At 44.9% G+C, this 14,430-nt stretch overlaps 2 protein-coding genes across 3 annotated transcripts; both read right to left on the bottom strand.

The window, feature by feature from the left end:
- Positions 1 to 6,606: 6,606 nt before the first annotated feature.
- LOC120674868 lies at positions 6,607 to 7,862 on the bottom strand. Its single transcript, XM_039955971.1, has 3 exons — positions 7,844 to 7,862; positions 6,754 to 7,168; positions 6,607 to 6,667 (listed from the first exon to the last, which is right to left on the bottom strand). Exons 1-3 carry the CDS (start codon positions 7,860 to 7,862, stop codon positions 6,607 to 6,609), a joined length of 495 nt encoding a protein of 164 aa, XP_039811905.1.
- A 2,757-nt stretch (positions 7,863 to 10,619) lies between these two features.
- Positions 10,620 to 12,529, bottom strand: LOC120675677 (cytochrome P450 72A13-like). Of its 2 annotated transcripts, none has more exons than XM_039956876.1 (4): positions 12,017 to 12,529; positions 11,676 to 11,920; positions 11,158 to 11,542; positions 10,620 to 11,045 (listed from the first exon to the last, which is right to left on the bottom strand). In XM_039956876.1, the coding sequence occupies exons 1-4, from the start codon at positions 12,527 to 12,529 to the stop codon at positions 10,620 to 10,622; spliced, it is 1,569 nt and encodes a 522-aa protein (XP_039812810.1). The 2 variants fall into 2 exon arrangements, with proteins under 2 accessions (XP_039812810.1, XP_039812811.1); XM_039956877.1 differs by having other exon boundaries at positions 12,092 to 12,520.
- Positions 12,530 to 14,430: the final 1,901 nt, after the last annotated feature.

Below are 14,430 nucleotides of genomic sequence, written 5' to 3'. Positions count from 1 at the left end.
ATTGCTCTGATGCTTCACCGGATCATCCGATGCTGAAGACTCTGCTGCTGCGTCCTTGACATGCTCTCTGAATGATGCTCCGGTGAATGCTCCGATGCTTGTCTTGGGGACCATCAGAATTTCCGGTGCTCCTAGGTGCTTTTTCACTACGACTTGGACACCTCAAAGGTGAATTTGACATCTCAAATATGGTTTGGATTTCATCCATGGAACCTAAAAATCCTACAAATATGACTTCACAAATTTGTTAGTCCCATTGATTGCGTTGTCACTCAATAAACCAAAATCACTCGAAATGACCTAAATAGGGTCATGTTCGTTACACATGGCTATTTATTCTATGATACATGACTTATCATAGATAGGGGGCTTATATGACAACTTCGTCATTCCTAAAATCTGCATACTAGTGGAAAATGGAATATACAAGGAAATGAATAATATTTCTATCTTATGTGAATTATCATGTGAGTTTTACCTAACTAGCATGAAAATGTATAATTCCCTGGGCGTGTTGTTATTTTCCTATGCAAACTGACAAGGAAATATAAATTTTGTGTGTGTTTGAAAAAATGTTTAGCGAAATTATTCAGAAAGAAATCCCGGTTAAAGTGACTAGTCTATTAACCCGTCCTCCCACATGAGCTAATTAGAATTAATATAAGAATTAGTTTAATAATTATACCTTTTATCTATTAATATTATATAACACACACTCTAAAATATATATTTATCATTATCTAGTTACAATAGATTTTATTTTGCATCATCCCTTCATATATATTCGATATATATTTAGTTGAACTATTTATTTGTAAATTGATATTCTTATCTCTTCCATCATACATGATACATGAATATATAGTGACATATATGGTGGGTAGTATTTTTATATAAACAATAATACAAATAATATATTAATAATGATAGAAATAGTAATTTAGAATTTTATGTTGGTGCACTTTAATATTTTGTTATAATTATATAATTTTGATTCAGATTTAGGTGTAATTTAACTTGTAATAATAATGACATAATTGGATAATTTATATGCAAATCTAGGAGGCATTTGTATTATTTTTATAATGGGTTAATTTAGATTTTTTTTTACAATGGTAGAGGTGGTTAATTTAGATACATGTTTAGGGGGTTACTTTAATCTATTTTCATAATGGTGGAGGTGGATAATTTATTAAGAAAGATAACAGATTCGATTATTATTATAACTAGCATAGATGTACGTGCGCCACGCACGTATTTTTAAAATATAGTAAATATAATTTTAGTGCTAAACAATATAATTTTAGTGCTAAACTATACGTGGTAACAAACTCTCACTCAATTTCTGTCTTGCACAATACATTACAAATTTTCACTATAGTTGCCCTACTTATCCTAATTGCAAAGATCTAAGTTATTGTATTAGAATACAACATTTTTCTTCAAGCAATTAATCCAAAGAAAAACTTTATAATTTTTGTAGAAGTCATCAAGAATTAATATAATATTATGAAATAATAAACCACTGCTCCGACCCATAAATTATTGGTGGAACTTGTCAACTGGTAACCTAATTGATTCGATCTTTGGTCTAGCTTTTCATTTTCTTTTTTGACTTTGCCCGTGGTGGCACATCAGATAAGCAAACACAAACAACCAACAAAATCAAATCAAATGAGCTCAACAGGAATGGTTGGAAAGGATAGGTCATGATTTTAGAAGAATTTTAGGATGTATTTACAAGGATAGATGCTGGTTAACACAAAATAGATGATTGTTTGCTTGCTCGTGATGATCATGGCATGATCTAGGACCGGTGGGCTTTGTGGTTGTTTGAGCCCACGAGTAATACATGGGCCTTACAGGCTTATTAATGTTTGGGCCGGGCAAGAAGTAATATTGGAGTTAAGAAATAGATCAGGAGCCTGGCACATGCTTTCGTTCGAGCTACTCCAAACATTGTCTGCCATGGCTGAACTTTTGAAGCTCAAATCTATGGTACTGGAAGCAGCGAGTGGGGCTGGTGAAGGTAGGTGTTGGATCTCCATGCAATCCCAAACCCGTTTTGCTTGGTCGGAAGGTGGAAAAGGGAGAGGGAAGAAGGGGGCGACGACCGCCATTATTGTAGCTCGGCTCAAGCTCATAGGAAGATCGGCATAGCCAGGAATACAGGGTGATGGAGGTTGGAGAAGGTACAGTTTGGTCAGAGAAGGTAGCTGGAGACTCACCTTGAGGGGCTGCCTTGGTTCTATTTGGTAGGAGAGGGAGGGAGGGAGATGTTAGAATTAACCAGACATAAACATTAGAGGCTAATAACCCAAGATTTTAACATAACCTAGTTCATGACAAATCAATCTAATGCGGAATAAATTGGTAAACATTATACCAGCGTTAGCAGTTGCAGCAGCCATTTACGCCTGATTCATAGAGGAAGTAGGCGTTCTTGTCGGTGTAGAAGATGCAGCAGCGAATCGGCGTCCTCCGGCGCCAAACGGGAGTGCTTGGCCTTCCAAACCCCTCCAGTGCCCTTAGCGATCAGACTAGCGGTGGCTAGGGTTTTAGAATGACGTGAATGAGTGTCTAAGGTGCTAACCACGACCTTATATTTATAGGCACTGTGGGGCTGGGGGCCAGCCTCTGGAAACGGGTCTAATGGGCCTGCTGATCACAGCCCATTAGGGTTTTATCATTAGGTTTCCTTAATCGCGTTTAGATGGTTTAAATGCTTCCTTAATAGTGAAGATCACAATATCTTAACTGAAATATTTATTTCCAACATTCTCCCACTTGATCGAACGGTTAAGGCTAATGTTCGTATCATACTAATATTCACCCTTAGTAGTAACAGAAAGTACCGGACCAATGCGTCGTCAGTAGCTTGATGCACTACTGGGACCCCATTACCCACAGTCTCACTGAAACACCTCAGTAGAACGCTTATTCGTTAGTTGGGAGTCATAATGGCCCTAAACCAGGACCTAAAGACTATCCACCAAACCCATATTAGTAACGTGCTGCTTAAACACGTTCGGTGGTAAGCCTTTAGTGAGCGGATCCGCTAACATAGAATTAGTTCTTATGTGCTTAATCTTAATGGTTCGATCCTGGCATCTTTCTTTCACAACACGATACTTAAGGTCAATGTGTTTGGAAGCACCACTTGACTTGTTGTTAATCGAAAAGAATACTGCAGACTGATTATCGCAATATAACATTATAGGTTCTGTAATGCTGTCAATTACCTTAAGGCCCGGAATAAAATTCTTAAGCCAAACAGCCTGTCCAGTTGCTTCATAGCATGCCACAAACTCAGCTTGCATCGTCGACGCTACAACTAAACTTTGCTTAGAGCTTTTCCATGATATAGCTCCACCAGCTAACGTGTAGATATATCCTGATGTAGATTTCCTACTATCCACACATCCAGCAAAGTCAGCATCAGTATAACCCACAACTTCAAGGTTATCTGATCTTCTGTATGTGAGCATGAAGTCTTTAGTGCCTTGGCAGTAACGTAATGCCTTCTTGACACCAAACCCAGTGGACCTTTCCAGGATTTTTCTGATATCTTCCAAACATTCCGGTAGCAAATGCCAAGTCAGGACGCGTACAGACTTGTGCATACATTAGGCTTCCGACAGCTGAAGCATAAGGTATGTCCTTCATCTCATCTGATTCCAATTGGTTCTTAGGACATTGGGCTTCACTAAACTTATCGCCCTTCGCTAATGGAACAGGTGTGGCCTTACTCTTATCCATATTAAATCTCTTAAGCATTTTCTCAATATATGCTTTTTGAGACAATCCTAGTACTCCTTTGGTCCTATCTCGGTGTATCTCAATGCCCAGAACATAAGAGGCTTCACCGAGATCTTTCATATCAAAATTTGATGAAAGAAATCCCTTTGTCTCATGCAGCATATGCTTATCACTGCTCGCTAATAGGATATCATCCACATAAAGCACTAAAATTATAAATTTACCACCCTTTATCTTAGTGTAGATACAATTATCCACGTCATTCTCCTTAAATCCAAATTTCTTAATCACTTGATCGAATTTAAGGTTCCACTGTCTTGACGCTTGCTTAAGCCCGTAAATGGATTTCTTAAGTCTGCATCCCAAATGTTCCTTGCCCTTCACAACAAAACCTTCTGGTTGTGCCATGAAGATGGTCTCATCCAAGTCACCATTAAGGAATGCAGTTTTGACATCCATCTGATGTAGCTCTAAGTCATAATGAGCCACTAGCGCCATAACGATTCTGAATGAATCTTTCTTAGACACAGGGGAGAAAATTTCATTATAATCAACCCCTTCCTTTTGTGTAAAACCTTTGGCTACAAGCCTTGCTTTGAATCGTTCGACATTCCCTTTAGAATCACGTTTAGTCTTGTAGACCCATTTACAGCCTACTGGTTTGACTCCATTAGGAATATCTACTAGATCCCAAACATCATTGGAACTCATGGACTTAAGCTCTTCTTCCATGGCCTCAACCCATTTGGCAGAGTTCTCACATGATACTGCCTCTCTAAACGAGTTAGGATCATCAGCTTTTCCAATATCATACATGTCTTCACTTAGTATGTCTCATAATCAGGGAAAACTGTCTGTTTCCTAGCCCGCTGTGATCTTCTTAATGGTTCAACAGGCTGAGGTGCTGGTTGAGGTGCAGTCTGAGGTACCTCGACAGGGTTCTCAACTTCAGCATTAGGCGTCATTTGCTCAGCTTGTTGTTCGCTCGCATGCTCAGGAGCTACTTCAACAGGCGGAGCAACGCTAGTACTCTGAACAGAAGGCGTAATCTGAACAGATGGTGTACTCTGAACGGAAGGAACGAACAGCGGCACTAACTGAGGTGTTACTGTTTCTTGAATCATCGGGATGGGAAGCTCAGCCCTTATTTCTTCAAGATTTATTTCCCTCCTCGGAAAGCTCCCACTGATTTCTGCATCCTCTAGGAATACAGCCTGCCTGGTCTCAACGAACTTAGTGAAACGATCAGGACAGTAGAATCGGTATCCCTTAGAATTATCAGGGTATCCGATGAAATAGCAGCTCACCGTCTTATCGTCTAATTTCTTTTGCTGTGGATTAAATAACTTAGCTTCGGCTGGACAGCCCCACACACGCAAATAATTAAGCGATGGTTTCTTCCCAAACCACAACTCATAAGGTGTTTTTGGCACGGATTTGGAAGGAACACGATTAAGTATGTGTGCAGCTGTTTTTAATGCTTCCATCCACAGCTCCACAGACAAAGTAGAATAACTAAGTATGCTGCGTACCATGTCCATCAGTGTACGATTACGACGCTCAGCAACTCCGTTTTGCTGTGGTTCGCCCGGCATACTATACTGGGCCTTTATACCATTCTCTTCAAGATACTTAGCGAATGGTCCAGGTACTTGGCCGAATGGAGCATGTCTCCCATAATATTCACCACCTCGATCCGATCTCACTAATTTAATAGTGACATTATGCTGATTTTCCACTTCAGCCTTGAATATTTTGAATTTATCTAATGATTCGGATCGATCACGAATGGGGTAAATATAACAATAACGAGAGAAGTCATCTGTGAAAGTAATGAACGAGTCAAAAACATCAACAGACTTTACTGGGAACGGGCCACAAATATCAGTATGAATTATTTCTAATAGACCCGAACTCCGAGTAGCTCCTTTCTTAATTGTCTTAGCGAATTTCCCCTTAATACAATCAACGCATTGTTGATCTAAGTCTGAGAGATCTAATGAATGGAGTATCTCTTCTCTTATGAGACGCTCAATTCTCCCCCTCGAAATATGGCCCAAACGACAATGCCACAATTTCGAAGAAGTCTCATCATCACGCTTACGCTTATGCGATACATCATCCACATTCATTGCAGAATAAACATTATCTAGAGAGAGCAAATAAAGATCGCCTTGCAAATGACTAAGGCCCATACTTAAATTATGAAATTTAATGTTGCACACAGAGTTGCCAAACTCACAAATATGTCCCGACTTATCTAAACGCGAAACAGAAATAAGGTTTCTCTTCAAACTGGGAACATAAAGAACATCATGCAAACTAAGGTTGAAGCCGCCTGGTAACTCCAAATTGAAGCTCCCAATACCTTCAACCTTCACTTCATTGCCATCAGCCACTCTTAGACTTCGCTCCCCCTCTCTTATAGTTCGGATCGAACTGAATACCTGCAGTGAATTGGAAATGTGCACAGTGGCACCTGAGTCAATCCACCAAGTATTAGGAGAAAAATTCACTAAGAATGATTCATCAATAAAAGATACATAATCAGTAATTGTACCTTTGTTCTTAAGCCACTCCTTAAATCCATGGCAATCCTTCTGCTCATGTTTAGGTGACTTGCAGAACTTGCACAGCCTCTCATTAGAGGTCTTCTTATGTGACACGGCCTTGCTCTTATGTCCCTTAAACTTTCTCTTATGCTGCCTGCTGCTGCCAGACTCAGCCTGATGCTTAGGAGTGTTGCTCATGCTAACACGCCCAAAGTGCTCGCTGACCATGTTGACAGCATCCTTCATCCTCTCAGCTTTCTGCCTTTCTTCTTCCTCAACACAGTAGCTAATGAGCTCAGCCATGCTCCAAGTCGCCTTCTGAGTGTTGTAGCTTATTTTGAAGGGACTGTACTGTGCTGGCAGAGAAGTCATGATGAAGTGCACCAGAAAATCATCAGAGATAGCCATATCCAGTGTCTTCAGCTTATTTGCCATGTCACACATGCTCATAATGTGCTCCCTGATTCCACTTTGCCCATCATACTGTAAAGTCAGCATCTTCATGATCAGGGTGCTAGCATAAGTCTTGGAAGAACTCTTAAAGTTCTCCTCCACCTTGGCAAGGTATGCCTTGGCGCTCAGATCATTATCATCCTTGTCCTTATCAGGAATAGCACCACAGATGGCCGGAGTGATCGTGTTCTTAATGATCATGTTGGCCATCCTGTCTGATCTCTCCCACTTTTCAATGGCAGTACGATCACCATTGGGATCAGTGGGCTCTGCTGGCTTGTCTTGACGTAAGGCGAGATCATACTCGCACACAGCAATGGCCACTTGAACATCTTTATACCAGCTTGGATAGTTGTTGCCATTCAGGGGCTCAATGGACTTCAGGTAGCCCGTCACAGTGTTCACTGAAAATCATGAGAACAATAACTTAATTAAACTCACAATTAAGATGCGCATAAGAAGTATGAAATTAACCCTACGATGGTCTGATTAAAATCATACATAAATTTCAATTTGCATCACCGATGGGGAAAACAAACAAAATTTATCATTAAAACTCGTAATTAAATCAACGATGGTCAGAATTAATTACAAGTGCTCTAAATAAACTTTCCGATGGTTCCATTTAAATAGAGTGCATCTTAATTGCTTATGGTGGATGATCATAATTTTCAGTGAATAAATACAATTAAAATATGATTAAAAGCATTTACATAACTCATGGAAAAATTAAATAAATATAATGCTGGTAATTAATAAGTGCAACAGAAATAATTAAAGCCTTTAAACATAACAGCAATTAAATTGAGCTTAAAACATAAGAAACAGTAAAAGAAAAGGCTTTAAACATTAAACTGGGCTAAAACTCATGAAACAAGCCCAAAAACATCCCATGCGCGCGGCCCAAAAGCGCGCAGCCGGCCCAGTTCAGCCCACTTGCGGAAATCCTAACGCGAAATGATCTGAGCCGTTTGTTCCAATCGGACGGCTGGCAACTGATGTCGTCCAATATAAATAGAGGAGCTTGTCCGGAAACCCTAAATAGCTCAGTCTCTTTTCCCCTCTCCTCAGTCAGCAACACGAGCCGCCGCTCCTCATGGTCGCCGGGGACAAGCGCCGCCGGACCAGGCCGCCAGCGCCGGCTGATGCGCGAGCGCCTGGGAGCTGCAGCCGCTCCTGCTCCTCATGCAGCAGGCTCTGGCCCAGGCCGCCGCCTCGTGGGCCCGCTGGCGCCGGCCGCGTTCGTGTGCGCCGAGCGCGCGCCGTTAGCAGCCGCCTCGTGGGTCCGCGGCGCGCCGTGGGAGCCGTGGCTGCCGCTGCTCCTCACGCGCGGGGCGCGCGTCCAACGCGCCGCGCGGTGGGGCCGGCGGGACCGGCCACAGCTCGTGAGCCCCGGCCTGCGCGGCTGTGCCTGGGTGCTGCGGCCGCCGGCCGCGCGCTGCCTCATGCGCGGGCCCCGCACCGTGCGCTGCGCGCCGCGCAGTAGGTGCCGGTGGCCCCGCCTTGGGTCGGAGCGCCGGTCGCAGCAGCGTGCGTGGAAGCGCGATGCTCAAGCTGAAGCGCCACTCGCCGCCAGTCAGTGTGCCGCACGGGCCCTCCCGCCGACACCGCGTGCGACCAGGTCGCGCGCGGCTCTATCGGGGGGCTCCGCTGCAGTACCTTTGATGACCGGCGTGCAAGAGTATCATGTCCAGCGCCTCATGCCACACACGGTGAGTAACAGGTAAGCCACTGATGCTCACCTAGGGTTAGCGTTCATCATGAGATTTGGGGATTTTCTTAATGCGATCTGAAATTTGACTCCCCTTCTTCTAATTGCTGACTGATGCATCTAATCTCATAAATTTGGGCTTTAATTTGCGGAATAAAGCGTAACAGAGGCATAAATTGGGGAAAACAGTCAGCAAGTAAACCCTAACCTTGATTACTTGATTTACTCATGACATTAACTTAAACTGATTCATTACTCAGGCATGATTGCATCTAATCCGGTACTTAACTCATAAACAGATCAAGATTTAATTAAAACTTGACTTAAACCGAATTAGATTAGATCTAATCTCGTGATCAGAAACATAATTAACCATGATTTAGATCTAATCACGCATGATTAACACATAAAATCCATTCTGCAGGATCTAATTGCATCTAAACCGTGAATCAAACTTAACTGTGCAATAGGATCTAATATACACAGCACGTTTTGCATCTTAAACCGACGAAAACAGAGGCATAAACATGGCTCAAAATTGACCGTGCATGACTAGGTTAAGATGGCTCATGATACCGATTGTTAGAATTAGCCAGGCTTAAACATTAGAGACTAATAACCCAAGATCTTAACATAACCTAGTTCATGACAAATCAATCTAATGCGGAATAAATTGGTAAACATTATACCAGCGTTAGCAGTTGCAGCAGCCATTTACGCCTGATCCGTAGAGAAAGTAGGCGTTCTTGTCGGTGTAGAAGATGCAGCAGCGAATCGGCGTCCTCCGGCGCCAAACGGGAGTGCTTGGCCTTCCAAACCCCTCCAGTGCCCTTAGCGATCAGACTAGCGGTGGCTAGGGTTTTAGAATGACGTGAATGGATGTCTAAGGTGCTAACCACGACCTTATATTTATAGGTACTGTGGGGCTGGGGGCCAGCCTCTGGAAACGGGCCTAATGGGCCTGCTGATCACAGCCCATTAGGGTTTTATCATTAGGTTTCCTTAATCGCGTTTAGATGGTTTAAACGCTTACTTAATAGTGAAGATCACAATATCTTAACTGAAATATTTATTTCCAACAGGAGAAAGCCAGCGGCGACGCGGGGCAAGGCCACTGCCGACCGTCGTGGCCCCTCCTGCAGCGTCCTGCGCCATTGCTCGAGCTGAGCACCACGGCTCGGCGCATACCTGCCCCACCGCTGGGCCCTCCACGGCAGGAGGTTCAACAGTGCTGCCGCCGCCAGCGGCCACGTCCTCGCCGCCGGTGTTCTTCGATGACAACCGCATGGGCAGCCTCATGATCATGAATCCGCTCACCAGAGACTGTCGAGGGCGGCACGGTGATGGTCGTGGACGAGTTGCCTGCCATGTTCGGCAGGCAGTCCATGTTGTACACGCCTCTGTCAAGAATATCTCCGGTGAGAGCCAGCGCTCGACGCAACAGATCAGGCTTCCGATTTGTGTCCCTGGGTACACGAGTGGGTAAGACGGACATCACGGTAACAAAAACAATTAGTTTTTGGGCAGAAACGCTCTCTACTCGTGGTTTTTACGGGTCTCCACCTCCTCCCGCCTCTCTCGGCCTTGACAGATGGGTCCGGCGTGAGGGATAATGTGGGCCCGATATGGGTGAGAAATGTTTTCAATTGTTTTCCAGTATAGACTAGAGTTGTTGGATTAATGGCTGGATATTTTTTTATCTTTATATAATTTATAGGATTTTCTCTATATTTTTTTGGAGTGTCCACCTAGGATACTAGGTGGTATTATGTGAAGACTCCAAAAAACTTTCAATTAGTAATAGTAAGACAGCATATGCATATCTTAGTGTTTATAAATGTGAGTGTGCCTAACGTGGTGTACGCGTGTGAAGGTTGAATTTAATTATTTCTAAAAGAAGTAAAGATGAATTTGGACTCTTTTAGCCACAACAGTACATGCTCATGCATGTTGCTATTGAGCTTGATGCTTAAATAAAATTTTTAGTAATAGATTTTTTCCCCTTACACATGTTGAAGAACAACAGGCCCCTGTATTAGATGAAATCGGCCCAACAATCGACAGCGGGAGATAATCGGGAATAAAACAAAGGGAAAACGACGCACCCACACACAACTCTTACTGATGCCGCCCCATAATCTGCGTTAGAGTTTCTTGAGCATGATCTGTGCCCCATGGTCTGGCTGCAGCGTGGAGACCGGGAACGGCGCGTGCGTGTAGGACGGCGAGAGCCCGAACGAGAAGTGCTGCAGGATGGTGCTGAGCGCCATCTTGGCCTCGACCAGCGCGAAGTTCTGGCCGACGCAGACCCGCGGCCCCCAGCCGAACGGGAAGAACGCCGGCGAGTCCTTGGACGCCCTGGAGATGCCGTCGGCGAACCTCTCCGGCCTGAACTCGTCGGCGTCCTCCCCCCACACGTCCTTGTCGTGGTGGATGAACACGATGGGCAGCGAGAGTACCACCCCGGCCGGGTACGTGACGCCGCCCAGCTCGATCTCCGTGTGCGCCTGCCGATCCAGTTGTACCACCGGCGGGTACAGCCTGAGAACCTCGTACAGTATCATGGTCACCTGCAACAAATAAACCGGTCAGAAACGACAGTGTCAGAGTTCCATTTCCGACCGTGTCAGAATTCCATTTCCAGTTGAAGACTCGTGCGAGCAGTGGCCGGCGAGTACTGACGATTTTCAGTTGGTGTATGCCGTCCAAGTCCGGGTGGTTGTCGCCGAAGACGCGCAGGACCTCCTCCCTCGCACGGTGCTGCCACTCCGGGTGCATGCTCAGGACGACCATCGTCCATGTCAGCAGCACGGCGGTGGTGTCCATCCCGGCGAAGTAGAACAGCTTCAGCTCCCCGATGATGTCCTCCATGGTCATGATCGGCTTCGAGTTCCCGGCCTGCTTGGTCTCCGCGACGTTGGACTCCATCAGCAGCCCCAGCAGGTCGTCGTTGCTGGCGCGGCTTTCTTTCATGGCCCTCTCCCGCTTGCCCACGATGCCTCTCAGGAGCTCCTCGACCTCGCGCGCGTTTGCCTTTATCCTTCTGTTGATTCGGGTCGGCAGGAATCTGCACGAGTGCTAGTGTTACCACATGATGAACAAAGGCCGGCACCGAATGATCGATCTGTGATTTGCATCACCAGCACGTGTCGTGATGCGCAGTCGTCAGATAGACAGATAGACATGAATGATGTTCTTACCTGAAACCCGGGAGGTACAAAGTGTTCATCATCTTCACTAGATTTTGAGCTTGCTCTGACTGCAACTGGAAGATCCTCCTCCCCTCGCTGAAGCTGCTGCCGAAGGCCGAGCGCGAGATCACGTCGCCGGTGAGATTCTGGAACTCCGGCCAGACATCTATCTCCTTGGCTCCGTCAGACTCCACGTACCCCTCCCACCGTGCCACCAGCTCGTTCGCGCATGCTGCAAAAGCCGGCAGCATTTTCTGCAGAGCAACCCAATTTACAGAGCTGGCGCCGTGTCAACATCTGAAACGAAGAACAAGCTCAAACTTTTTGCGAAGGGTTGCAGGAAACTTGACCTTGAGTTTCTCGAGGTGAAAGGCGGGGTTGATGATCTTGCGGTGCGCGGCCCACTTGTCGCCGTCGTGGCTCACCAGCCCGTTGGCCAGCCGCCTGACGAGGCCGTTGTGCCTGCGCTTCCGGAAGTGGCCGGACCTGTTGGCCAGGACCTCCCGCACCAGCCTGGGGTCGTTCACGATCACCCTCGGCGCCGGGCCGAGCCATGTCACGGAGATCTTACCGTGCTCCCTGATGATGTCGTGGTAGAAGCGGTGCACGCGCGGCGTGATGTCGTGGGACAGCGGCATGGGCTTGGCCCGGGCGGCCGCCGCCAGCCGCGAGAACCGCTTCAGGTCGCCGAACGGGAAGCGGTACGGCGTGCCGGGGAGGCCCTGGGACTGCAGGGCCCGGCCGAGCCTCCGCGGGACGATCCAGGTGGACTCCAGGACCCGCCACGCCCACCACAGGGCCAGGAGCAGCCCAAGGAAAAAGAGCAAGCTCCACTGCTGCAGCGCTGCTCCCATCGTCGCCATGGCGGCTTCGATGGCGGGTCTGCTACCGATGGTCGTCGTAGGAGGAAGCTCTGCACACTTATAGGAAGCGGTGGAGGAGAAATTTGTCAGCGTCTAGCCGTTGGACGTTTCGGTTTAGAGCGTAACGTTTGGGTGGAGCAACCAAAGCTTCACGGCCGCGCTGACTGGGTTGCTGACATGCTCTGCCATCACCCCTTACGCCCGCGCTCATGTCAGCATTAGCATAAGGGGAAGGAAACGGCTCCAAGAAACAGAGATATGATGGGTCCGCGGTGATCTCCTAGAATGAGTGAATGGCCCTATTTGGTCCGCAAATTTTCCCCATATGCTTAGGTCCCTAAGGGCAAATATAACAATGCAGACAATTGCTATCTTTTTTACACAAACAGACATGTTAAATAGAAAGTTCGTAAAATGGACTGTCTATTTAGCTGTCTGCATGGTGTTTAATTCATCTTTTGACACACAAATCATGGTGATCTAGTGCCTACTTAATCTTTTTAGCTATTGTGTTGATGATAGAATGCACAATATGTTCAAATAATTCGCATGACTCTTGAAATAAGTACGTGTGTCTATCTATTATCTTATTATTTGGCCAACAAACGGAGCCTCCACGTTCGCTCTCAAGGTCTAGAAATTCTCACTTTAATCAGAGAAAAATAGAAAAATAAAAACTACCCACCACTGCCATTACGATAAAATTAGTCTAAAATACCCCTATACTTAATTAAAAATAACCCACCAATGTCATTATGAAAAATTAAATATAAAATACAATTTAGCTATACAAACATATATTATTAATAAAAATAAAGCAAACAACAATCAATCAAAATAAAACAAAAATAAGATAATTATATGCATAACTATTAAAGCTCAACAAATCAAATTGTTATTATAGATATATCATATTTGAATTGTTTTAACCAACAATAAGACGTAATTTTACGATAATGAATAGGGTGATGTATGGTAAAAAAAGTATAATCTTTAAGTAAGGATTCAACGACATGCAAATTTTTACAATGACTTGCAAATTTTTGAATTTCCAATACTAACCGCGTAAATGCGCGGGATATACGCCTAGATCATATGAAATGACGAGCAAAGGGTCCAGCCACATTTTGCTCATTTGCATAGTCTAAGAAGCAAAGGGTGATGCTCATTTCAAAATAAAGAGAGCGCATGCAGACAGCCCAAGAAATCCTCTTACCCTGCTCTTGAGGCCACTCCATCTCCTTGCTCTTGTGCAGTACAACGGCAAAATGAGAAGCAAGTCAGAGCAGGGAGCAAGCATAAACATGCACTCCCACCACGCGCAGCAAATCTTTTGGCGCCGTCGTCTCCACGCATCAGGCTATACAACAGACAGCAGCCTCGCCGAAACACCTAGGAGCACGAGCACAGGCCGTACATGAACGAGTCGACGAGGCAGCTTTAACTGCAGCTCGCGGAGGGGAATTTCGCAAAATTGCGTTGCATGTCTACGCTCTACGGCAATCAACAACCCTTTGTACGTGCCCTAAAGTTTCAACTTCAGAGCAGACAAGGACCTCCGCCGACATGTCATGCCATGTATTATCTTAATAAACAGCGTTAAAAAAGCTATTACGTATCGAGAGAAGCTAGACACCTTAATAAAAAAATAGCCTACACCATTGAATTTATAATGATCTAACGAACTATTTTACTTAAAAGAGTCCATATTTAAGCAACATACCTAAATAAAGAGATAATTTAAAATACAATTAATAAATGCCAAACTTTTAGTAATTTATTATGCATCGGTACTTATACTATACTAAAGTACTAAATAAAATTTCACTCATAGCTAGAAAAACCAGCTTTAATTTAGTACCAATTGCATGGCGCTGTTAGTACCGGCCGCCGCGAGCGGT

This window comes from Panicum virgatum, chromosome 5N (assembly GCF_016808335.1).
Source record: "Panicum virgatum strain AP13 chromosome 5N, P.virgatum_v5, whole genome shotgun sequence".
Taxonomy (NCBI): Eukaryota; Viridiplantae; Streptophyta; class Magnoliopsida; order Poales; family Poaceae; genus Panicum; species Panicum virgatum.
Note: the sequence above shows the minus strand (reverse complement) of the source record. Positions and strands in the feature narration are given on the sequence as shown.